This window comes from Canis lupus, chromosome 30 (genome assembly GCF_003254725.2).
Source record: "Canis lupus dingo isolate Sandy chromosome 30, ASM325472v2, whole genome shotgun sequence".
Lineage (NCBI taxonomy): Eukaryota > Metazoa > Chordata > Mammalia > Carnivora > Canidae > Canis > Canis lupus.
The window spans coordinates 17,424,997-17,450,989 of record NC_064272.1 but is presented as its reverse complement, the minus strand read 5'-3'; the positions used below and the strand labels follow the sequence as shown (position 1 = coordinate 17,450,989).

The 25,993-nt window shown below is 35.4% G+C and overlaps 1 protein-coding gene across 1 annotated transcript in view; it reads left to right on the top strand.

Annotated features, from left to right (window-relative positions):
- Positions 1–25,993, top strand: part of DMXL2 (Dmx like 2) — a 152,932-nt gene that overhangs the window by 67,242 nt on the left and 59,697 nt on the right. The window contains 7 exon segments of the mRNA XM_035708792.2: positions 145–328; positions 3,374–3,548; positions 7,023–7,262; positions 7,916–8,187; positions 8,830–9,526; positions 9,849–9,970; positions 24,022–24,111. Of these exon segments, the coding sequence (XP_035564685.1) occupies positions 145–328; positions 3,374–3,548; positions 7,023–7,262; positions 7,916–8,187; positions 8,830–9,526; positions 9,849–9,970; positions 24,022–24,111 (1,780 nt within the window).

Here is a 25,993-nt window from a genome sequence, read left to right as displayed (position 1 = left end):
ATGACTGAAAAAGTAACTACTCTTGATCATACTGTTAGTTGTGTACTGTTATTTTTATACCTGAGAACCAGATATTAATAGCCTTTAATTAATTAATGGCACTACTATTCATAGTAACTTTTATTTACTTCTCTTTGTCATTAGAGGTTCTGTCTGTAATGTGTTATTAACTTCATGCCATGATGGTGTGTGCCGACTCTGGGCAGAAACCGTCTTACCGGAAGATTGTCTTTTGGGTGAACAGATTTGTGAGACTACTACTTCTAGTGTTGCCAGTAACCTCACTCATGCTGGAAGACACAAAGACAGAATACAACATGCTCTTGAGGTACGATATTCTTTAAAATGGTAAATATATTTTGAAGATAATGTGAGTTTGGTGGGAATTTATAAGCTGAGATGCAGATAATACACATGGTACATGTAATGATGAAATTAATAACAAATAATTCTCACTAATTTGTTTTATGCTTGTAAGACCATTAATTTTATGCCACTTAGAAGCCAGATACAGTAGAAATAATTTCAGACATGTAGTCTAGGGAGTATAATTTTAATTTTTTCACTGTGCATGTCAAATACAGTAATCTATAGGAATAGGCAGCTTTGGTTACTAAAACATATAAAGACTCAGAAACTAGTTGTAATGAAAAATGTTTTGCTTTTGTTTCATGGGATTAAATTTTACATGTGTGTTCTAATTAAAAATGACTATTTTGATTCTTAAGATAAAGATGTTAACATATACACAAGTCAACTATTTTTTAAAAGTCAACTTTTATATAATTACTTTATAATTTCCATAGTTTAGTATTTTGAAGGTAAACTACTTTTTAAACATTTTTTTTAAAAGTTTTTTTTTTTAATTTATTCATGAGAGACACACACAGAGAGAAAGAGGCAGAGACACAGGCAGAGGGAGAAGCAGGCTCCATGCAAAGAGCCTGATGTGGGACTCGATGCCAGGACTCTGGGATCATAACCTGGGCCAAAAGCAGGCGCTAAACTGCTGAGCCACCCAGGGATCTCCTTTTTCTAATTTTTAAATGCAATATGTATGAAATAAAAGTGTGTCCTATGAAATTATATTATAATATAAACTGTTGTGTCCATTATGAGTAGGGATAAAATGAGGTAAACACATTTTTGAAAATTACCAGAAGTTTATCAAAGCAAACCTAGATTACTAATTTTCTGAATTTTTCACGTGACTTATTACTACACAAAGAATATGTGCTTATTCTAAAACTAGATTAGAAAAATAATGGAATTTATAATCCAACTACTCTGGTTATGTATGTGTATTTTTTCTTTATGTATAAGATTGAGATCATATTATGCAGTAATGTTTTATAACTTGCTTTTTATGCTTATTATGTTATAAACATCTATGTTACTAATTATGTTTTTACATTATACTTTTACATTAGCAGTTTTATGGTTGCATAGATAAAATGTTTTGCTGTTTCAGCTAGCAGAAATATTTTTTAGGTTTGGTAGTCTGAAGATACGCTCCTTAAAAATTTTTTTTTTTTTTTAAAAAAAAAAAAAAAAAAAAAAAAAAATTTTTTTTTTATATATAGTAGGCTGGCTCTGATATCTAATACTATCTGTGATTGGGCTTTGTTTATACATTTCCCCCTCCCAACTTAAAGTATAAATGAAATTAAAAGCAGAGATAAGAACAGTTAAAGTTATATTTTGTTTTAATATTTATTGAAATTTAGTGAGACAAAGTACTCAATTTTTACTACGTTTACAGTCATTTTTATATTCTTATATGACATTTTATCTTTAAATTATAAATGAGCTTTTAGAAACTAAGGGCTTTGAGACATCCTTGTGTCCTCCATAGTACCTAATATGTTGCCTTTCAGGTGTTAAATTGAATTACTAATTGCTGCATAAAATAAAAGCAAAAATTATAAGTAAACATATATAGTCAGTGATTTGGCAAATTTTTGCTACCCTTTAGTAGTGTTATTAATTAATTAATAATGTTAAGATTGTTTCTAATAGAAAAAGCTTAATTGTCTAATGTATAAGCTACCTTGCTTTTTGATATCCTTTTGTCTTAAACTCCTAACTGTAAGGTCTATAATTCTGTATATTCTTATACATTTTGTTCCTAGGAGAAAATAATCAGCCAATATTACACCAGTCTTGCCAATATAATTTTTAAAATAATGATAAATGTCAAAGATCTAATGAAAATAATTTTATAGGTGTTGTGGTACAGGAGGTCTCTAATATATCCATCTTAAACCTATTATCAAAGAAGTAAGCAGCTCTATAGCAGGGTGACCAGAGGTGAAGGATATGCGATAGATCTGATACTGTTTTCCAAATGAAAAGGGGTAAAAGCTTTGGAAATTGAAAGAAAGGACCAGATATTACTTTAATGTAGGAAGAACTGAGAGAATGCCACATTTTATTTAACTGACTATGAGGAACAAAAGAATAAAATGGGAAATTATTGTAAAGCATGGCATTGGGGGCAGGTTAAGTGACAGAATAAGGAAATACTGTGAGTTGGGGTTATTGGTGTGGAGATCTTTTCTTTTTAAAATAGTTGAGATAATTGGGTGTGCTAGTGGAGAATTTTTGTCCTACAGTCATACCTCAATTTAAACAAATTTCATATGTCAGCATTTTCATGAGAGCTTTCTTGGCTCCTCTTACCTAAATAGATTCCCCTTATTCTATATTTTTATTTTTATTTATTTATTTATTTTTTAAAGATTTTATTTATTTATTCATGATAGTCACACAAAGAGAGAGAGAGGCAGAGACACAGGCAGAGGGAGAAGCAGGCTCCATGCAGGGAGCCCGACGTGGGATTCGATCCCGGGTCTCCAGGATCACGCCCTGGGCCAAAGGCAGGCGCCAAACCGCTGCGCCACCCAGGGATCCCCTATTCTATATTTTTATACTCTATTTTTTCTTCTTTATAATAGTTGTAATTTACAAGTAAACAGCTGTAATTGTTTACTTGTAAGTGAGAATATTGGGGAGAAAGGCTCTTCTTCCTGCTAGAAAGATTCAGGAATTTTTTTTCTTTTTACTGTTGTGTCGAGTAAATTTCATTTCATAGTGGAATATCCTGAAAAACTTAGACTTTGGACTTCTCATCTTAATCAGAGTCTCTATAAATAATGAGTATTTTGAGCAACTACTTCTGCCTTAAATTATAAAATTTGCAAAAACTGGAGTATATAGTCAGGATTGTTCAGCTGTAGTTAAGGAAATTTCCTTTAAAATGTTCAGATTTTTCAGAGAGGAAAATTATAAAATCCTTAATAATAAAAGATACTTGGATCAGCATTTATTAGGCTTTCCAGAGTTGAATTTAACCATTATTTTTCTATTTTAGACAATACACCATTTGAAAAATTTAAGAAAAGGACAGAGGAGGTCTTCTGTTCTTGTAACTCACACCGAATTAATGTCTGACCAGATGGCAACACATGAAGTTCAGAGACACATTTCCCACCATGCAAATGCACTGTGTCATTTCCACATTGCAGCAAGCATCAATCCTGCCACAGGTAAAGGATAGTAAAGTTTTAGTTCCTATAAATATGCTGAAATAAGATAAGTAAATAGAAAAGTAGGACTATTTTTAGAACTTGTTTTTAATTTTATGTTAATATTCCGCGTTTCCTTTCAAAATAGCTCTTAATTCAAACAGGAATATAATATAAAGTACCGTTTCTTCAAGTGAGACTATGTGATTCTCAGGAAACAATTGCATGTAAGTATTTTTGAGCACCTCTGTGTAGTATATATAGCAAGGTTCTAAGTCAATTAGAGCGTTAGTTGAACTTGGGAACACACATGGTGGCAGTCCGGTTCAATTGATTTCCCTCATTTTTATATTTTCACTACTAAACCTTCTTTTCAACTTTTCTTTATAACTATCTAAATATATTTTTACATACTTTTCCTTGTATTTTAGCATATCTTGTTTTCTACTTCCACGGACTTACTTTTTTTTAAATCCAAGATTTACTTATTTATTTATTTGAGAGAGAGAGAGGATGAGCACGTAGTGGGAGTCCAACATGGGACTTAGTCTCATGACTCATGAGATCATGACCTGAGCTGAAACCAAGAATTGGAGTCTTAACTAACTGGCCACTCAGGTGCCTCCTCATGTGGACTTTCTTATCCTACACTTAGGGAAAGATATTATTTCTTCTAACCTTAATATTTTCTTTTTTCTCTTTTCCTCCTGTGAGGTTGAGCAGTATTTTGAGGCAAGTTGTGTTGGCAAAAGCATATTTGAAAGCTTCTATTTAGGGGGATTGTTTTCTATATGCATGAAAAACATGAAAAGGCTCATAGATAATTTCATATTACATTGCCAGTAGAACTATATTTGTGTAAAGTTACAGTCATATTTATTGAAATGAAAGTCGATATATTGCTTCAGGATGCAGAGGAGTTTATTTTTAAATGTTTGTTAATATAGAGGTGATACTCAGTAAATACAGTTCTAGAAAGGTGATCTTTAGGACACTCCCCCCCCCTTTGTAATAGTGGCTCTAGATATGTGCTGTCTAGTATGGTAGCTCCTTGAGCACTTGAATTGTGGCTAGCCGTATTGAATTATGCTGTAGAATACACACTGAATTTTTAAGACTTAGAATAATAGGAGGATGTAAGATCTCTCTAACAATTTTATTTAATATTGATTACATGTTGAAATGATGATATTTTACATATATTGGGTGAAATAAAATATTAAAAATAAGTTCACTTGTTTCTTTTCTTACCTTTTATAATATAGGTATTAAAATAAAAAATGTATGCCTTTTGTGATTTGCATTATTTCTATTGAAAATTTTTGCTAGCTGGTTAAATGTCATTTTGCTTACTGATCTCACATCTTAACTGTATTCTGAGATTGTCTTTATAATATGGACTTGTTTACAAAATGTTAGTGGTTTCAGATTTTTATACATTTTTAACTTTTTTAAAAGAACATTATCCTGAGTTATTGATGATGATGAAGATCTAACTTCAAATAGAATGTAATTAGTGATTGCAGTAAATTCAACACATATTAGAAAGGTTGCTTTTTAAAATGTATACACTGTGCTAAACAAGTGGAATAAGATCACAGGATTGTCCCTTGTGGATAGATATTCTATCACATATTTGAGTCTAAGTACCGGATATGTTCTTTTAGCCATTCAGCCTTGTCTTGCAGCATCTTTATTAAATAGCCTTCACCTTTTAACTAGTTCATCCATTTTTACTTTAACTTACTACATACTATTTTAAAAATCATTTTGTAAAAATATTTAACATCATGTATTTATAGGTGTTGTATGTAAATATAGCATATAGTTTGACCAAATGATTGCTAAATACAAATAATTTTGTACTGTAGGACTCTTCCTCTTTAACTTTTTTTGAGGAAACTTTTTTGAATCTACATTAAAGCTGAGAGCATAGTTCAGTGAATACCCATATAACCTTCACCTAAATTCACCTGTAGTTAGTATCTTTTCCTGCAAGCTTTTTTTCTCCCCTTCTGCTCATGTATGTATGTCGTTGCTTCCTCTCCCCCTATATTTGGTTGAGCCATTTGAAAGTAAAATTGTCACCAAAGTGATCCTTTATCTCCTAAATTTTATGATGTTACCTAAATATTTCAAATGTGCTTTCTAATAGAGAGTTTTCCTCCATTATCACATTATTGTTATTGCATGTAAGGAACATGGATAAGATTATATTTAATATACAGTTCATATTAAAATATACATTCTTCTATGCATTTGTCATTTTTTTGAAACTTCTAATCTACAGCAGTTCCTCTCAGTTGTCAAAAAAAGTCTCTCAGTCTCAACTTCTCTCTTAGTTTATCTTTTAAAGCATCCTGTGGTCTGAATATTTGTTCATGATAAGGTTTGGGTGAAACCTTGTTAGCAAGGATAGGGGGCATATTGTTTTATAGTATTCTTAATTTAAAAATCCTATTTTATGTGATTTGTTTCATTTTTATTAGAAAAAAAGGACTGTCACACAGGAATTAGAAAAAAAGAACAACTTGGAACTTTATTTAACACTGATATTTACTAACAAAACACTATTAGAATATCCTGTGTATTTTATCTTTAGACTTGGCATGTCTTTTTGTAGAGGACAGTGGTTTTTTGTTTTGTTTTTGTTTTTGCTTTCTGTTGAATGCATTATTGATAATATGAATTGGGATCAAGGAGATTAATTTTTTTAGTTTTACTATTTTACATGAACTAATCTATATTGTGAATTTCAGATACCCCAAATGGAGGAACCCTGTTTGTCTTCCTTGTTCTTCTTTGGCATTATTTTCTCCCAGCTTTTTAGTTTCAAACATTTAGAAAATTTGGAACAATAGTAAAGTGAACACTCCTGTCTTCTACTTTGAACAACAACTGCTAACATTTTGCCACAGTTGCTTTATTCTCATTATATACTTGTGTGTGTTGGGGGGGGGGGGGCGGGTGCGGACATGTGTGAGTGAAATTCTTTCTTCATCTTTTTGGAGTAAGTTACATATGTCATGGCACATCATGCTTATATACTTCAGAAACTAACTCCTAGAATAAGGAAATTCTTTCGCATGATCACAATATCACTATTATACCTAAGAAAATTATAGGTAATTCCATAATCTCTAATATCCGGTTCATATTTTAACTTAAATTTCTCCAGTTATCTCAGATGTCTTTTATAGCTGCTTTTATATTTTATTTTTCTGTTCCTCCATACCCAAATTGGGATTTAGTAAAGGTTCATGCATTTGATGTATTTGGTTTTTAAATCAGTAATTTAATTCCATTTATTAATTTAAGTGTGTGTCATTAATTCCTAATAATTTACTTTTACCATTAAATTCAATTAAAGTTTTTATAAATTCTGCTAGAGTTATGTTGACCTTTTATGTGTAAGTATATAGTTTTTGTAAGCACTTGGTAATCCTTTTAAAGACATGAAAAATTCATACTGAAATACTATCTTTTTTCCCACAGATATTCCAAATGTCTTGGTTGGCACTGTATTTAACATTGATGATGGAAATGGGGGCTTTGTGGTTCATTGGTTGAACAACAAGGAGTTTCATTTTACATCATCTACTGAAATATTTATGCAGCAATTACGAAAACTTTCTGAGAAGCAGATAGATCATGAAAGTGATGAAGGTGATCGAGAAGATGAGGAACGTTCACAGGAGGAAAGAGAGAGGGGTTTACATATGAAACTAGACCATGGTTAGTATTCCATGTTCAGATTTTTTTTTGATGAATCAGCAGCTTTATTGTGATACCATTGTTAGTTTGTAATCCATCCTTCCTGGGGTGCCTGGGTGGCTCAGTCAGTTAAGCGTCTGCTTTCGGCTGGGTCATGATCCCAGGGTCCTGGGATTGAGTTCCCTATTGCAGGGAGTCCCAGAGCAGGGAGCCTTCTTCTCCCTCTGCCTCTGCCTACCCCCCCCACCTTGGTCTCCCATGAATAAATAAATAAAATCTTAAAAATCCTTCCTTCCTGCTCTTCTTTTTCACTTTTCCAACCATTTACTAACCATCTACTATGGACCATCTGCCATATAGCTCTATATGCTTTGTTATGCATATTGCTTTGAGTAATATATAACTTTGGAAGCCATGTCCTTTTTGGGAGGATAAGTTTTGCTAATGATAATATGAATGAAATTTTGATTTCTTTAAAAATAAGAAATAGTCATTTTCAGTTTATACCAGAAAATGGTTTTCTTCTTTTTTTTTTCCTTCCTCCCCTCCCCCTGGCCATAAATTGGAAAAGGGATTTATAGTTTCTTAAGATAGTATGCTATTGGTAATCCAATATGTAAATGAATTTTTATAGTATTATTGGTGTGTACTGATAAATGTATTTTCTGATTCAGAATTATCCTTGGATAGAGAATCTGAGGCAGGTACAGGATCATCAGAACATGAAGATGGAGAAAGAGAGGGAAGTCCCAGAACTTTTTCACGACCTAGTGTACCAATGCCACTGCCCACCGTCCTGCTTGATCGGAAGATTGAAATGCTGCTAACTGAATGGAATAAGAATCCTGACATGCTTTTTACTATACACCCTGTAGATGGTACCTTTCTAGTGTGGCATGTGAAGTATTTGGATGAATATAATCCTGGAATATTTAGACAAGTCCAGGTATATTTTGCTGATGAAGATATTATTACATTTCTTTTAAAAAAAGATGCTATTCAGATTTACCATATATTCAGAAATACTTGAAAGATTTTGTTTTTGAGAAGCAACTGAGAAGAGAATACTTATTCTTGTTACCAGAGCAGGGGATCAACAACCACAGATTTTATAAACCTGGTTAATTGAAAGTAAAATGAATTTGGCTTTTAAATGTGGTACTGAGTATTTGAATATATGTGCGTTGGCTTTTTCCCTGGGAATTCACAATATTTTGAATAAACTTAAGAAATCATCCTAAAAATGTGACTCAGGATCCATGCCCCCCCCCCCATTTTTTATCAATTAAATCCAGCTACCTTTATCTGTTATCTTTCTGGACTTCATTTCTATTTAGATTTGTGGTTGGGGTCATTTAGCTGTATAAGTAAGACATTTGAAACTTGTTTTTTTTCAGGATTCTTTTGGGCCACAAATAGAGATATGGTATTACATAAATAGAGGAAGGAATTAGACCTTAAAGGGGTTGAAAATGATAGTTTTTCTAGGAAACTAAGATTTGACATTTTGAAAATGGAAGTGTTTTTGGAAGACATTTTTTTGAGAGGAGGAAAACTACTTATATTGAATTCATACTGTGTTTTCCAGGTTTCTTTTTCTTCTCGGATTCCTGTTGCATTTCCATCTGGTGATGCGAGCTCTCTTAGTAAAAATATCATGATGTATGCCTGCATAAATGCTACAAAAGATACTCCCCACACCCCGTTACACCAGGAGATGATGGCAATAGGCAGTCCTCATGGATCACAGCTGTACTCCAGATCACACACTACAAATATGAATATTTTAGCTCCCACAGTAATGATGGTCTCCAAACACATAGATGGTTCTTTAAATCAGTGGGCAGTCACTTTTGCAGATAAGTCTGCCTTTACCACTGTTCTGACCGTATCTCACAAATTTAGATACTGTGGTCATCGATTTCACCTCAATGACCTGGCATGTCATTCAGTTTTACCATTGTTACTGACATCCTCTCATCATAATGCTCTGTTGACTCCTGAATTAGACTGTCAGTGGGACTCAGACAACAAATTAAGTAGATTGATGGATCCTGTAAGACCTATAAAAGGTTCCTCGAAACAGCCTCTTAGAAATGCAGCGACACGTACATTTCATGACCCGAATGCAATTTATAGTGAACTAATTCTGTGGCGTGTAGATCCAATAGGACCTTTGTCCTATACCGGAGGAGTATCAGAATTGGCTCGAATTAACTCTTTACATACATCAGCCTTCTCTAATGTTGCTTGGCTTCCGACTCTTATTCCCAGCTATTGTCTTGGTAAGTGTTCATTTTAATTCTGAAATTAATAAAAGCTTTTAAACTTTTTTCATACACACATGGTTTATATTTGTCATTATTAGGATTTTTAATAAGTATTGAGAATGTGGGCATCAGACTTATGTTTAGAATTTCCAGAAGTTTGTTTTTAATTTTTCCCCTTCGTAACATATTTCTATTGAATTTTTCTGTTAATAATTTCATATCCATTAATTTTATCTATTTAATTATGATTCTGGACCATGGTTGTACCTAAAAAGAAAACCTCAGCCCAAAATAAAAATAAACTACGTATTATAATGCAAAGCTTTTACTCTTTCAGGCACATACTGCAATTCTGCAAGTGCTTGTTTTGTTGCTTCTGATGGCAAAAATTTGAGACTCTATCAAGCTGTGGTGGATGCAAGGAAATTATTGGATGAATTATCAGATCCTGAATCTTCGGTGAGAATTTCCTAATCTTTATTAAAATATCTGGCCTGATAAAGAATTCTCTTTTTTACTTTGGGACTTTTAGCTGGTATTTAGGGAGTGAACACTTGTTCTAGCGTCTGTATGAAAAATTTACTATTTTTCTTAATTTCTGTTTCAAGGTACATGAATCAGTATCACACATCAGTACATTTTACATTTAAATAAATAAACCTGACTTTTCCCCTTAAATATAATGATTTCTGCTTGACAATTTTTGCTCTCTGGTTCTGTTAATCTTTCTTTGCTTTAAGGCAGCTTTACCAAGCTCTTTGTTTAAGTTGGAAAAATTGAGCTTTTCTGAGCTTCATTGACCATCCTATGGCTAGAATATGTTATCAGTGGTTGGCAGTTCTGTATCTGAAGTGGAAGTCGTGTATATTAGTTACCATTCAGATTTGAATGCTGAATTTTACATTTACCTATGAAAACGTGGCTTTTTATAAAACACTTGTTCTAACAAAAGTGTTTCCAATATTGAAAACAAAAGACATTTTTGAGTACTATGTGTCCTTCAAAGTGTAGGGAATACAGAGTATAAGTCTCAGTGTGTGGCTTTAAGGATCTTTTAATTTAGCTGAGGAGAGAAGTTACTAGTAAAAGGTTAAATAATAGTTTAAGACAGAAACAGTGTCTGAGGGTGGTATGTAATTAATTGTCAAGCAGATGGCACTAGAAGTATTCCATAATCCAAAGGAGAAAAAGATCAGATTAGGGAAGGCATAGAAGTCTTTATTAAGGACAGTATTTAGGTTTGTTTTTGATGGGTAGATAAGGTTTAGAAAGACAAATCCTTTCTCTTTGCCTGAATAAGAGAATGACCTGAAAGTGTGGATACAGGAAAGTGTGCTTATAAGTAAAGCTTGTTCCAGGAATGGTGGGAAAACCAATTGGACCAGAGCCAGAGGTTTGGCATAGAGGAAGTAACATCTTAAAATCATAGAATTGGAAGATATTTTATAGGTCACCTAGTTTAAACCAGCCATCTGATGCTTTATTCCCCTCTACCGTATTCCTGCCAATTTGTCATCTGGCCCTGGAGGGGGGAATCTTCGACCCTAAATGCTGCCTTTGAATTACCCTCACTATTAGACTGAACTTAAATTTATATTTCTTAGATTCTGCTTGTTAGCCTTGGTTCCATTTAGAATAAGTTTGGTATTTCTTGTATGTGAAATAACTTAGATAATTAAAGATGATGGTCTTTATTAAACCTATAAAACATTTTTCCTCAGGCCAAACCTGGCCCCCTCCACCAATAAACTTATTGTGTTTTATATGTGACCCTGATTACTCTCTTTAGCAGTTTTCGGTTTGTCTATGTTCTGGGCGTTGTAGGACCACTAGAATACAACAGGATTGCCTCTCTCATTAGATTCTATTGTGTTTTTGGTAGTCATGCCAGATTTTTTGTATGTAATTGATTCATACTGAGCTAACTTATTTAAATATTCCAAAGTCTCTTTTTGTCAGCAAGCCATTCTGTATTTGTGTAATTTGAGTTGTGGCCCAAATGAAGGCTTATTTCACTATTACATTTCATCTTGCTAGGTTCAGTCTTTCAGTATCTTTTTTGAATCCAGATTCTGTTATTTGTGTTATTGCTTTATGACTTATATCACCAGTCTCTTGGATGAATGTTTCCACATCTTTATCTGAATCAATTACAAAAATGTTAAACAGGATAGGACTAAAAAAAGAGCCTAGCAGTGTACATTTGACATCTTTCTTCATTTGTATTGTCTGAAAAAAGAGCCTAGCAGTGTACATTTGACATCTTTCTTCATTTGTATTGTCTGTCTTTCCTTGAAAGACCAGAGACTTTGGAATATTTCAGCTTGTTTCTAGAATTTCCATGAGGCAGCTTGTCATGTACTTTGCTGAAATAAAATACAAAATACACCGTCTGCTAAAATATTCTGTAGTCAAAAAAGAAGTCAAATCTGCATGAGATGATTGTTTTAAAGTATAGTGGGTTAAATGTACCTACCCTGATGTCTGTTACAAAGACATTGTACAAATAGACATCAAGCTTAGTTTGCCTTACTGAATTATATTGTTTTCCTTTTTGAAAATTGGAACATTTACATATTGCTAGTATTTGGCTCTGACATTTCCCATTATTTCTCAGAGAACATCTTCTGTAGTTCATTGATTTCACTTGCAAAATTTCCCACTAACCCAGGCATTACTTTTCCAAAAAATATCAAGTTATGTAGAGCTGTTAGATATGTTCTTGGAATTTCTTAATTTATCCTGGCCTTCTACTCTTCCCTTACCAATGTACATTTTTTCTTAAACCTATTTTCATTAATTTTTTTAATGTTAAGAAGTAATATGTATTCATTGTAGAAAATTTTTTGTTTATTTCTATTTTGGCAAGCTAACTTCTTTTTTTTCTAATTAAATCTTTAATTTTTTTTAAATTTTTAGAATGTGAGGGTGCATGTGCATGTTGGGGGAAGGGCAGAGGGAGAGGGAGAGAGAGAATCTCAAGTAGACTCCACACACAGAATAGAGCCCGACTCAGGGCTTGATCTCACCACCCTGAGATCATGACCTGAGCCAAAGGGTCTGTTGCTTAACTGACTGAGTCACTCAGGCATCACCCCAACAAGCTAAAATCTTGAAATGAAAGACCAGAGACAAAGCAGGAATTAGGAGGTCTTATTCTCTGCATCTTTATTAACATTAAAGTATCAGCCTCTACTGATAAGCTTATCTTTTCCTGTATCTCTGTACTCTGAAAACAGTAATTTATTCAGTTACTTAATTTTTAAAATAAATTCTTAGTTTTTGAATAGTTACAGATTTATTGAAAAGTTGCAAATACGGTAGAGAGTTCTCATACACCCCACAGCCAGTTTCCCCTATTGTTAACATCTTATATTACCAGAATGCATTTGTTACAATTAAGAAACTATCATTAGTATGCTATGATCAATTAAATTCTAGACTTTTTAAGATTTAACTGACTTTCCTGCTAATGTCCCATTTGTATTCTAAGATCTCATTCAGAAAACCACATTATATTTAGTCATCACGAATCCTTAGCCTTCTCTGATCTGGTATAGTTTCTCAGTTTTCTTCATTTCTTTCTTCCTCCATATTTTCTCATGACTTTGACAGTTTTGGGTAGTACTTGTCTGACATTTTGCAGAATTTTCCCTTGATTTGGGCTTGCTATTTTTCTCATGGTGAGACTGGAATTTGTTTTTTTGGGGAAGAATACCCCAGATGTGAAGTACCCTTCTTGCTACATTATATGATGGATATATGCCATCAACGTGGTAATTACTGTCTTCCTTTTTTTTTTCCTTTTAAGTCTTGCACAGATTTGTTCATTTTATTGATACTATCAAAGAGTGAATTCTTTGTTTCGTTGAACTCTTTGTTTTTGTTTTCATTTTCATTAATTTCTGCCCCTTTACCATTTTTTTCCATCTTGTCCTTTCTGGGGGTGGGGGGTAAGGGAGGTTCTTTTTCTAGGTTTTATAAAATAGTAGCTTGGAGTCTTGTTTTGAAACTTTTCTTATTTTCTAACATATGCATTGACTGCTGTAAATTCCCCCTCTCAGCACTGCTTTGGCATTTTGGTAAGTAGTATTTTAATTTTCATTCACTTCACTATATTTTTAAATTTTCCTTGAGAATTCTTATTTGACCCATTGGTTATTTAAAGTGTGTTGTTTAACTTCTAGTAAATACTGGGGAGAGATTTTTCTGTTATTCTGTTACTGATTTCTAATTTGATTCCATGGTGGTAGGAGAGCACCCTCTGTGATTTAAATCCTTGCAAATTTACTGAGGTTTGTTTTATGACCCAGAACATTGTTTTATTTTAGTATACATTCCATGGCACTTGAATATATTTCTGCTGTTGTTGGATGGAGTGTTCTAAAAATGTCAATTAGATTTTGTTTTCATAATAATGGTGGCATTGAGTTCCTCTAGATCTTTGCTAATTTTTTGTCAGTTCTATCAATTCCTGTGAGAAGGGTGTTGAAATTCTCAACTGTAATTGCGAATTTATCCGTTTCTTCTTTCAGTTCTTTAAGTTTTGTGTTTCACATATTTTCCAGCTCTATTTTTTGCATACACATGTAGTCTGAAATCAAGGTGTTGGCAGGGCCATGCATGCTCTTTCTCAAGGCTCTAAGAGAAGATCCTTTCTTGCCTCTTCCTAACTTCTGGTTCCTTCTACCAATCATTGGTGTTCCTAGGCTTGGAGCTGCAACACTGTGGTCTCTGCCTGTCTTCACATGGACTTCTTTTCTCTGAGTGTCTCTATGTGTCCTCTCCTCTTTTTAGAAGGACACCCAACCTATCCTAGTATGACCTTATCTTAAACAGATTAGATCTGCAAACATCCTTCCTCTAAATAAGATGGCATTCTGACATTCTGGGTAGACCAACTCGTTACACTAACAGGCCTTTCTTTCTCATCAGTTGTGTTTGCAGTTGCATAGTCAGGAATGTCCAAGTCACTCTAGCCTCCAGATTCTCTTAAGCCATTTTAACTTTTAGAGCCATATGTTACAAGGAATTCTGAGATTTTTGTCTTTCTAAATGTTAAGACTATAGGGCCTCACCCTTATTGTTAATCTTAAACTCTTAACATAACATGATTGCATCCTGTCAAGTTCTCATTATTTCTGCTGATCTTTTTCTTTTTTTTTTTTTGTAAGTCAGAGCTGCAGTTCTTCTAGTTACTTCCTCTACTAATTGTGAGTTGAAATATGGCAAGAAGTTGTCACATGCTGTCCTTCCTCAAAGGAGATTTTTCTTAGATGCTGGGTAGAAGCTAGCTTTTCCTTTCTTTTCTTTTTTTGCTATAAGAAACTTCTGAAAAGATTTGAATTTTATTCTGGAAGTGAAAGATGGATTTAGAGGACAATAAACTTCTTTGGACAGGGAAGTAAAGAGGTTAGTTTATAGGATAGAGTGTAGTTGGTAGGCACTGGAAGCATTGGAGATAGCAGGAAATCTGTTGAGGTCATCAAAGCATGTGGTAAAATAAACCTGAGCTAAAGTGAGATTTGGCTTGGTAGTAGCTGAATATGGATACTAAAATAAATGATTCTAAGGTTTCAAGTTTGGTAGTGGATCCACTAGCAGTGGTTAGGTATTTGTAAGGTATTGATGATGACTTAAGTTTGAGATACATTGAGTGTGAAGTGATTGAGGTTTTAGGTAGCAAAATGTAGTTTAGATAACTTTTGCAGACGTTTGGAAATTCCTAATGTTCCTTGTCAGATACCAGTGTACATTTGGTACTTATTATTAAGGGCATGCTTGAGATCTTTTAGACCTCTAAAGACACAAGTAACAGTTAATGTTCATAAATGTGACTCTGAGTCATGAAACGGATTTATGTTGAGCAGACTGTTTATGAAGGCAGTAATTTAAAGACTTTATTTTTAAGTAATCTTTACACCCAGTGTGGGGCTCAAACTCACAACCCTGAGATCAAGAGTCGCACATTCCACTGACTGGGCCAGCCAGGCACCCAGAAGGCAGTGAATGAACTTTAAGAAAAAATCTCCATCCAAAATACTGAAGATACCATTGTTTTGGTGCTTGGTGTAATGTCCTTTAAGTTTCTCTTGTAGCAAGTGACACGATCTTTTTAAAGGCTGCAAGATACTCCATTGTATGCACATACCACAGTTTCTTTATCCATTCACCTGTCAGTGGGCATTTGGGTTGCTTCTATCTTTTGACTATTGTGAATGATGCTGTGGTGAACATAGTTGTGCAGATATCTCTTCTCAGTCCTGCTTTTAATTTTTTTGGGTGTATCTCCAGAAGTGAGATTCCTGGATCATATGGTCACACTATTTTTGCAAATCTCCATACAGTTTTCCATAATGGTAACACCATTTTACATTCCTGCCAGCAGGGCATAAGGATCCAACTTCTCTGTTTCCACTCCAACACTTATTTTCTATTCTTTGATAGTGGCCGTTCTGATGGGTATGAGGTGATATCTCGTGGTGCTTTTGATTTGCATTTCCCTAGTGATTAGTGATATTGAGCACATTTTCATGTACATATTGGCCATTTATATATCTTCTTTGGAGAAATGTTCTGTTGAGGTCCTTTTTTGTTGTTGTTGTGGTTGTCGTTGTTGAATTGTAGAAGTCCCTTCTGTATTCCGGATGTTAACCCCTAACACATGGATGATTTGCAGTTACTTCCTCCATTCTGTAGGTTGCCTTTTACTCTGTTGGTTGTTTTCCTTGATGTGCAGAAGTTTTTAAGTGTGATGTAATTCATTTCTCTATTTTTTATTTTGTTGTCTGTGCTTTTGATGTCATATCCAAGAAATCATTGATGAAAGCAGTGTCCTGAATCTTTCCCCCATGTTATCATATGAATTTTAGGATGGTTTTTTCAATTTGTGCAAAATATGCCCCTGGGATTTTGATAGGAATTATATTGAATCTGTTTATTGCTTTGGTAGTATGGACATTTTAACAATATTAAATCTTCTAATCCACAGCATGCAATATCTTTCCATTTATTCATATTTTCTTTTCTTAGTAATGTTTTGTAGTTTTCAGCATATAAGTCTTTCATCTTCTTTGTTCATTTTCTTAAGTCTTTTGTTTTTGACACTCTACTAAATGAGATTGTAACTTCCTTTTTGGACTTGTCATTTTTAGTATATAGAAACACACCTGATTTTTGAATGATGATTTTGTATCCTGCAGCTTTGCTAAATTCATTTATTAGTTCTAACAGGTTTTTGTGTGTGTGTTTTGGGCAGTGTGTGTGTGTGGATTTTTGAGGTTTTCTGCGTATAAGATCATGTCATCTGCAAACAGGTAATTCTATGTCTTTTTTTTTTAATGCTTATATTTTGTCTAATTGTGTTGGCTAGAGCTTGCAGTCTGTGTTGAATAGAGTGGTGAGAGTGGGCATCCTTTGCCTTATTCCTGATCTTAGAGGAAAAACTCTGTCTTTTCCCATTGAGTATGGTATTAGCTTTGAGCGTTTCATCTCTGTCTTTTATTATATGGAAGTAGTTTCTTTCTCTTCATAGTTTATTGGGTGTTTTTTTTTTTTCATGAAAGCATGTTTAATTTTATCACTGTTAAATCTGTGTGTCTGTGGGGGAAGGTGGTCTTGGACTTCCTATTCTCAACATAGACGTCAGAATGCTATTTTTAAAGTGTAATTTGTTTGGGTCATGTCACTCTTAAGCCATTGCCTACCGTGAACTGTAATACTGTACGGGCTTTACCTCTCACCCCCATCCTGCCTTCCTTCACTTGTCTGATACTATATTTTTCTACTTTTTGCCCCCCTCATTTTGGCTCCAGCGATACCTGTCTCTTTAGTGGTCCTGGAGCATGGCCAACAGTCTCTCATCTTAGTGTCTTTTACTTACTATTCTCCCGACCTGGAATGTTCTTCCCTCAGATAACGTATGGTTTGTATTCTTGCCTCCTTTAGGTCTTCAGTCGAGGGAGGGCTTCCTGACCACCCCTGCGAAATACTTCTGCCCACTTCCCCACTTTATTTTCCCCTTCACACTTAGTACCATTTCATAGTTTGTTTTACTTGTGTGCTATTTGTTTGTCTTCAGTTAAATGTGAGATGAAGGCAGTGCTGTATTCCCAGTGCCTGATATCTGATAAACACTCTATAAATATTTGTTGAGTTAATGAATAAGTTAATGAATATCATGCTTAAGAGTTTTATTACCTTGTGAAGGCAATGAGAAGCTAGCTGTTCTACCAATTTGTACTTCATCAGCAAAGTATGTGAGTACAGGTTTTCTCTGCCCTCTTTTTCTTTCTTTTTCTTTTTTAAGATTTTATTTATTCATGAGAGACACAGGGAGAGGGGGAGAGAGAGAGAGAGAGAGAGAGAGAGAGAGAGAGAGAGGCAGAGACACAGGCAGAGACACAGGCAGAGGGAGAAGCAGGCTCATGCAGGGAGCCCGATGTGGGACTCAATCCCGGGACTCCGGGATCATGACCGGAGCCAAAGGCAGATGCTCAACCGCTGAGCCACCCAGGTGTCCCCCTCTTTTTCTTCTTTCTGTCAAAATCATTGTTTTGAACTGATACATACTACTTTGATTTATGCATTTTTTATTATTGCAGGAATGGAATGATTTTTCATATTTTTTTGGCTGTTTGTATTTCCTCTTGAATTGGTTGTTCAAGTTTTGTGGGATTATAGTATTTAAATTGAGAGGGATGAGTATACTAAGTAGAAGAAGCTACACAAAGGTCTTTGCATATTGTGGGGAGAACACATTGGTAAAGGTTGCACTTTTTCAGGGAGAGACAATCAGTGCCACCTTGATTTAATCTCTGTCAGTCAGGGCCTGTGTGGGAAACAGATGACACACTTTTAAAAGTTTAAGTATGAAGAGTTTAATGAAAGAACTCCTGAACGATTTGAGCTCATGATTCACCCACTAGTGATAATAAGGCACTCAGAGTCTGGCAGAGGGATGAAGCTATTATTACCATTATTAAAATAATGGCCTCAAAGATGCTCATGCTAATCCCCAGAACCTGCAGATATGTTACCTCACATAGCAAAGGAGACTTTGCAACTTTGCATATGTGAATAAATTAAGGACCCTGAAATGTCAAAATTTCCTCAGTTATTTGGGTAGGCCCAGCCTAATCACATGAGTCCTTGAAAGCAGAGAACTTTTCCTGGCTGTAGTCACAAAGAGACGTGATAAAAGAGGAATGATCAGAGATGAATTTACTAACTTTGGGGAAGGAGAGAGGGGAGCCATGAGCCAAAGAATATGGATAACCTCTAGAAGCTAGAAAAGGCAAGGAAATTGGGCTTTTCTCTCAAGTCTCCAGAAAGAAATGGAGCCCTGCTGACAAATTGATGTTAGTTCAGTGAGACTCATGTCAGATTTCTGACCTACAGAACTATAAGGTAATACATTTGTGTTGTTTTAAATCGCTAAGTTTTGATAATCTTTTGCAGTGACAGTAGAAAAATAGATCCCTGTGCCTGCGGGACAAGAGAGCAGTAACAGTATACCAAAGTCTGGTGAGAGAAAAGCCATGGAAAAGGAGCTGCCTGTTGGGAGAGGTAGCCACACAGGAGAATAGCCACTGCTAGAATTGTGGGGAGCAGGGGGCATAAATACCCCAACTAATCTCTCTCTTTTCTCTCCAATCTCTGACCAGTCCCTCCCATGGAGTGAATTCAGCCTGAAGCTGAAGTGGGCTTGGGAGCTAGGTGATACTGTCCAGAAGAAAACCTCTTGGGGCACAGAATAAGCAGACAATGCATATCAAGTTTAGATGCAGAGAAAGATTAGCTAGCAAAGTCCACTCTTTTTGCCCCCTAGCATCTATTCCTGATTTTTATTTAGATGGAGAAACTTTTATCTCCAGCACAGGGGAAATGCAGATTCCTGTTTGGCATTGTGTCATTGTGTAATGATGCCAGCTTAGTCATGGTCCTACTTGGAACCTGAATTGAAGCTGTTGCACTCTCAGTACTTGTCACAGTTGGAAAATCAGGGGAAAGAAACAATGTCAAGGAAAGCTCTTATAGCCCCTGCTTCTACAGATAGTCACAGAGCCTGAATTCAGTAATCATAGTTTCCTCCTCTCACCACCAAATTCTACATTCTCTTACGCTCTTGTCAGCACCTTGGGTATTTGTCTTTTTTTTTTTTCTTTTTAAACCTGGTGGGGGGGCCTAAACATTAGTGTTCACATTTTCTTTGAGTAAATGTCCAGTAGTAGTGGAATTACCGGGTTGGGCAGTTTTAGTGCTGTATTTCAAACAATCAAAATAAATGCAGAGAAGTCCTTGATGAACAAAATGACAAAATTTTAAATACAGATCCAGCAGTGCCACGATGAGCCACATTGAAGCCTGTGGCAAAAGGAAGCCTCTATAAACATATGTTTCTGTAATTTCTTAATGGTTAATTTTTTACCAGAACATTAAAGTAGTTGAAAATTAGAAGTAAGTATATTAAAATTCATGGTATTCTTTTAAGTTTAAATGTTACTTATGCCCTAAACAGAATTTATTATAATTTTATTTTCTTGGCTTTCATGAAGGCAAACACTTCAATAATGTGATCAAAATTTACTTCTTTGCTAATCCAGTTTTCAATTGAGATTTGTTGGATATAGTGAGAGAGTGAGAGAGTAACTTTGAAATTATGTTTGGTGAGTGTAAATTATTAGCAAGAGGTATGCGTATAGTCCCTGAACCGAAAATGAATTAAAAGCAAAAGGGAAACTGGAAATACATGAATTATAAGATGTGATATTCTTATTGGAAAAAATGCCTATCAAGTAAAGATTACAGAGATTGTGGGAATCTGTATTAGTTTCCTACTGCTGATATAACAAATTGTCACCATCAAATTGGTGACTTTAAAACAATACATTTACTATCTTATGGTTTTGGAGGTCAGACATTCTAAAACCAAAGTGTTGGCAAGGCCATATTCCCTCTGGAGGCTGTAGGGGAGAATCCATGTTCTTGCCCTTTCCAACTTCTCCCCCTGTGTCGCTTGGCTGGCTCATGGCTCCTTCCTCCTTTTTAAAGTGAGCATCAGAGCATTTTCAAATCTCTTTCTCTGGCCTTTGTTTCTCTCTCTGAGTCCTTCCATACTTCCTCCTTCTTATAAGGACCATCATGATTATGGTGGACCCTTCTATCTAATCAAAGATAATTTCCCATCTCCAGACGTTTAATTTAATCACACACAAAATCTCTTTTGTCATGTAAAGTAACATATTTACAGGTTCTAGGAATTAGGATGAGAACATTTTGGGGGCCGTTATTCTGACTACCAAGCATACTAATTTCACATTCAAAATGGAGGTATAGGGATCCCTGGGTGGCGCAGCGGTTTGGCGCCTGCCTTTGGCCCAGGGCGCGATCCTGGAGACCCGGGATCGAGTCCCACGTCGGGCTCCCGGTGCATGGAGCCTGCTTCTCCCTCTGCCTGTGTCTCTGCCTCTCTCTCTCTCTCTCTCTGTGTGTGACTATCATAAATAAAAAAAACAAAAAACAAAATGGAAATATGAAAAATTAACTTAATTGTTTTAGATTTTGAATTTTTAGCTGGAGAAAAGTTAATCTTGTTTTTCTTTTTTTAAGATTTTATTTATTCATGAGAGACACAGAGAGAGAGGCAGAGACACAGGCAGAGGAAGAAGCAGGCTCCATGCAGGGAGCCTGATGTGGGACTCGATCCCGGGACCAGGATCACACCCTGAGCAGAGGGCAGCCACTCAACTGCTGAGCCACCCAGGCGTCCCTAGATAATCTTGTTTATAAAATGCAGCTACTGACTTGCAGTCTTGTGGAAAATTCATCTGAAAAAGTTTTAAGTGTCATGCAATGTCCATAATTTGTAATATAAAATCAACATTGTGTTTGGGTCTTCTAAAACTGATTCACAAATTTTGCTTAATGCAGTTTTATTCAAATTTGGAAGCAGACTTCAGAACTTTAAAAAAAAACAATACTAGTCATAATGTTGTCCTGCAAAAGAAATTTCAGTAAGCTGAAGTTAATTAAAAATAATTTAAGGAGGCACCTGGGTGGCTCCTTCAGTTAAGCATCTGACTCTTGATTTTGGCTCAGGTTATGATCTCAGGATTGTGAGATTGAGCCCTACATTGAGCTCCACACTGGGTGTGGAGCCTGCTTACGTTTCTGTCTCTCCTTCTCCCTCTGTCCTTCCTTCTCCTCCCTCTCGGGGGAAAAAAAATTAATTAATGAAAAAAATTATTTAAAATTGTCATTCAGTTAAGAGACTGCCAAATAGGGAAGTTCTCTGTAGTTAAAACAAGATAAGCAAAAAGTAGATTTAAAAAATATTGCTAAATTAGCTCCCACTAAATCCAGGAAAGTAAAATAGTCATTAATCTTATTTTGGTATAAATAAATTTAAGCTTAAAATAATATTGTGAGTTTTAATACACCTTCTTTTCAATTTTTCAGTAGTTTTCAACCATTTTAATGTTCTGGAAAAAAGCCATTAAAAATACATAAAAACATGTCTCAGCTCTAATATGGCTCACTGAGGCATTTTTTTCTTTTTAGTTTTTATTTAAATAATCTCTATGTCCAATGTGGGACTCAGACTCATGACCCCAAGATCAAGAGTCACATGCTCTTCTGACTGAGCCAGTCAGGTGCCCCATAACACTGTTGAATCCTATATTTAAAATTTTGGTATTTTGTTCATTATAAATTTTTTTGCATTACTTTTGATTTTAAGAAATACTGCATTGGGAAGCCTGGGTGGCTAAGTCAATTAAATGTCTGACTTGTCATTTCAGCCTAGGTCAGAGTCTCATGAGTTGTGAGATTGAGCCCCATGTGGGGCTCTGCACTCAGCAGGGAGTCTGCTTGAGGTTCTCTCTCCCTTTCCCTCTGTCTCTCCCCCAACTTGCACAGGCATGCCCCCCTCCTCTCTAATAAATAAATCTTTTAAAAATACTGCATTAAGGTATTATTTATCTTGATTATTGATTTTTTGGCACCTCCTTCCCCACCCCCTTAATTTTCACACCTAAGGTGAGTACTTCATTCACTTTATCCTAATTCTGGCCCTGTCTTCTGCTGTTAAAAGGGTTCTTTTGTTGGAGGTAAAGTTGAGTAAGATCCTGTAGTGTTGAATAAGGCATTTGGTAAGGCCTTAGTCACAGTGCTAGCAGCAGAGTTGTGGGCAGGAAAGGCAAATCCTTACCTAAAATGGGTATCCCTGCAAGGAGATTGCAACTTTGATTTCATATTAGAAGCACTGAGGAGTTTGTAAAATGCCTGTGATCAGATTATACTCTAGACCAATAAAGCAGTCTCTGTGAGTGAGAGCTGAGCAGCAATGATTGTTAAAGCTCCTCAGGTGATTGAGTGTGCAGCCAAATCTGAGAACCATTGATCTATGTCAGTACATATTAAACTTCAGTATGTACAGGAATCATCTAGAGATTGTGTTAAAATGCAGATGTTTTAGCTTCCGGGCCTGAGAATTGTATTTACAGAAAGCTTCCAGACACTGCTGTTGTTGTTGGTCCATTGACCACACTTGAGTAGCAAGGATTCATGGTGTGTTAGAGGTATTCCAGTATTTTAACCTCACCACCTGTAGGCCAGAGTTGCATCCAGATTTCAGTTAACAAACCCAGCAGACAGATGTCTGAGATAACACTTCAAATCCTGAATCTTGGGTGAATGTACCCAACAATAAATTCAGCCATACCCAGCCATGTATTTTGCCTCCTTGGTCTAATAACCATAGAATCTGTTCTCATACATGTCTCTGGAATTCTGCTGATACAAATTGGAAATATCCTTCAACCCCAGAGTATATGTTGTTTTTCCAGAGCCAATCTTGTATTTATATCCCTAGGCTAAGCTGGGATCTCACCCCTCTTACCAGCCCAGAGTTCATAAATAATAGAGGTGATATAGAAGAGAATGGGCATCTCCTTGTTAAGTAACTGCTTCAAGTGAAGTTACTGAAAGGTTTTTATGCAAGGAAATCCTGTTTGGAAGGATGGAGAAAGGACTGCTTTTTTCAGCAGAAAGGTTTGGGAGTTTGGGGACTCATAGTTAGGCTTCCCATATTCAAACATCTTCATCTCAAGTTGCAGAGTCCCACTTCTTCTCAACCATTGCCCATACCTTCTAACTGGCAGCGTTGTACTTTTACTTGGCATTGCACATCTGCAGACCTTACACATGGGCGTTGGGCCAAATACCCAGCCGTGTCTGTCTTGGAGCTTTAAGATTGCAAAATGAAGGCATGTTAAAAGAACCAGATGCCTTAAAATAATATGCTATTTAGCTAAACGCTGTAGAATTTTCTACCTGGTTAATTTTAAAAATGAGAATAAGAGTATAGAAATTTGAAATTTTTTTTGAATGTATGAATTGCCATTGCCAATCAGTATTTAGAGGGGCCTTGAATGTCTCAGATGCTGTATCATACTCACAATAGATTCATAAATTGTTGATCATTCGCATTTTCTGTTTTTTATTTACAGAAACTTATTGGAGAAGTGTTTAATATTGTGAGCCAACAGTCTACTGCGCGGCCTGGCTGCATTATTGAACTCGACGCAATAACCAACCAAGTAAAAACATGCTTGTGAATGGAGATATTAATGTATTCTATTCCAGAGTGCTTTATGTGCATATATTTCGTTGTCAGAATAATTCTCTTGTTTGATACTAAATATAGCCAGCTTCTCTTGATTTCCACAGTAAAAATCTAATGATTTAGGAATTATTCTCCAGATGAATTATATCTGTAGCCTTGTTTCCTGTTTAAAGGTCATTTAATTCAGGCAGGGAAACCATAAAGGAAAATACAGTACAGCTGCATAGAGGCTTGGATTGTGGTTTCCCTTTTTACGTTATTCCTCATTTCAACTCAGCTGATAGTTCAATTCAGCTTTAGTGTTTGCCTTGCTAGGCTGAATATTAGATATTTTTATGATATCCAGTAAAATTCAGCTGAAAGTGGGATCCAAATATACATTTACTTTCCAATCACAGGTCTTTTTTGTAGTTACTGTTCTTCCCCAGAAAATACCTAGGAAATGGGGAGAACCCTTCTCTCTACAGTAAATTCATAAATCCCTTTCTAGTTCTCAGGATATTTGTTTCTTCAGGATCATGTTGGTGACCTAAAGGATAGACCTAATGTATTTATTCCAAATAAAAAAAAAAACAAGATTGTTGTGAGGAAGTTATACCAGTATTTTTAAACAAGGAAATGAAGAAAGAGCTGACCATTTTAAAAAACAAATATAATTGTGTTATTTTTTTCCCCATGGTGCCTGGTACATTCTGTGGGTGAAAATGTAATAATTTTCACCAATGTAGAGAAATTACCATGTCAGCTCTTGGCAACAGAAATGTGGCTGCCAGACTCAAACTACAAATGCCTCCAAGGAAATCCTTAACCTGTGATTTCCTTTTTCCACTCCATAGGGATATGAGAGAAGAGTGGATTGTCTTCATTCCCATAAAGGCCTTGATTTTTAGTGGGCTGGGTGCTAAATTCATCTCCCACTTCAGCTTCATCTCTTCACCAAGGGTTATTAACTGAGGCCACTCTTCACTTAGCATTATGCCTTTAACTTCATACTTGTTCAAGAATTTTCACCCTCTAGTTGTGGCTGTCTTTAACACAAGGATTGGTAAACTGCAAGCACTGATAAATGGCTTAGGCTCGTAAATTACAAAGTTTAAAATACATTCTAGGTTTGTGTCTAGTGTGCTGTATGATTTCTGTCTCCGTAAAGACCTTACCTTTCCCTTTTCATTTATTTTTTTCCTTTGGGGAGGTGACCCAAATGAAAAGATTTTTGGTTTCTATATAGAGAAACATAAAAATACCATATAACTTTCATAAAACTTCAGTGGGTTAACCTAATACTACAGTCCTTTCATTTCTGTGTAGTTTGTAAGGAGGTTGATTTCCTTTATTCTGTAAGATTTAGCCCACTCATCCAGTGCTTCCCTTTCCTAAAATCTGTGGGGTAGCCATCTAATTGTCTTGACACACTTCCATAATAAGATTTAGTTTTTCCTTGAATTTCAGCTCACTTTTGTAATTGTAAGCGGCCATTTGTATTATTTTTACTCTTTTTCTCTGTGTTGTTAAAAAACGTGCTCACATAGCATAGCAGTAGCAGCTGACAGTGTTGTCTCATCCATCCTTCTAGAAATTCTAGTTACTTACATGTAAATACATTAATCCAGAGGTGTGTCACCCAACCCCAACTGGCTGTCATAGGGCCCCTCACAATTTCCACTAGACAGTCAGGGAATACTTTGAGGACTTTTCTGGTTTTCCTTTTCTTTTTTTGGTTCTCAAGTGGAATTAGAAAACTAAGGGAATCCTGTACTAGTTGCCTCGTAACATAGCATAGTGCTCTCCAGCCATTCATGAGACCTAGTATTTTTTAGCTCAGAGTGGTGTAGATCACTTGTCGTGTGTGTGTGTGT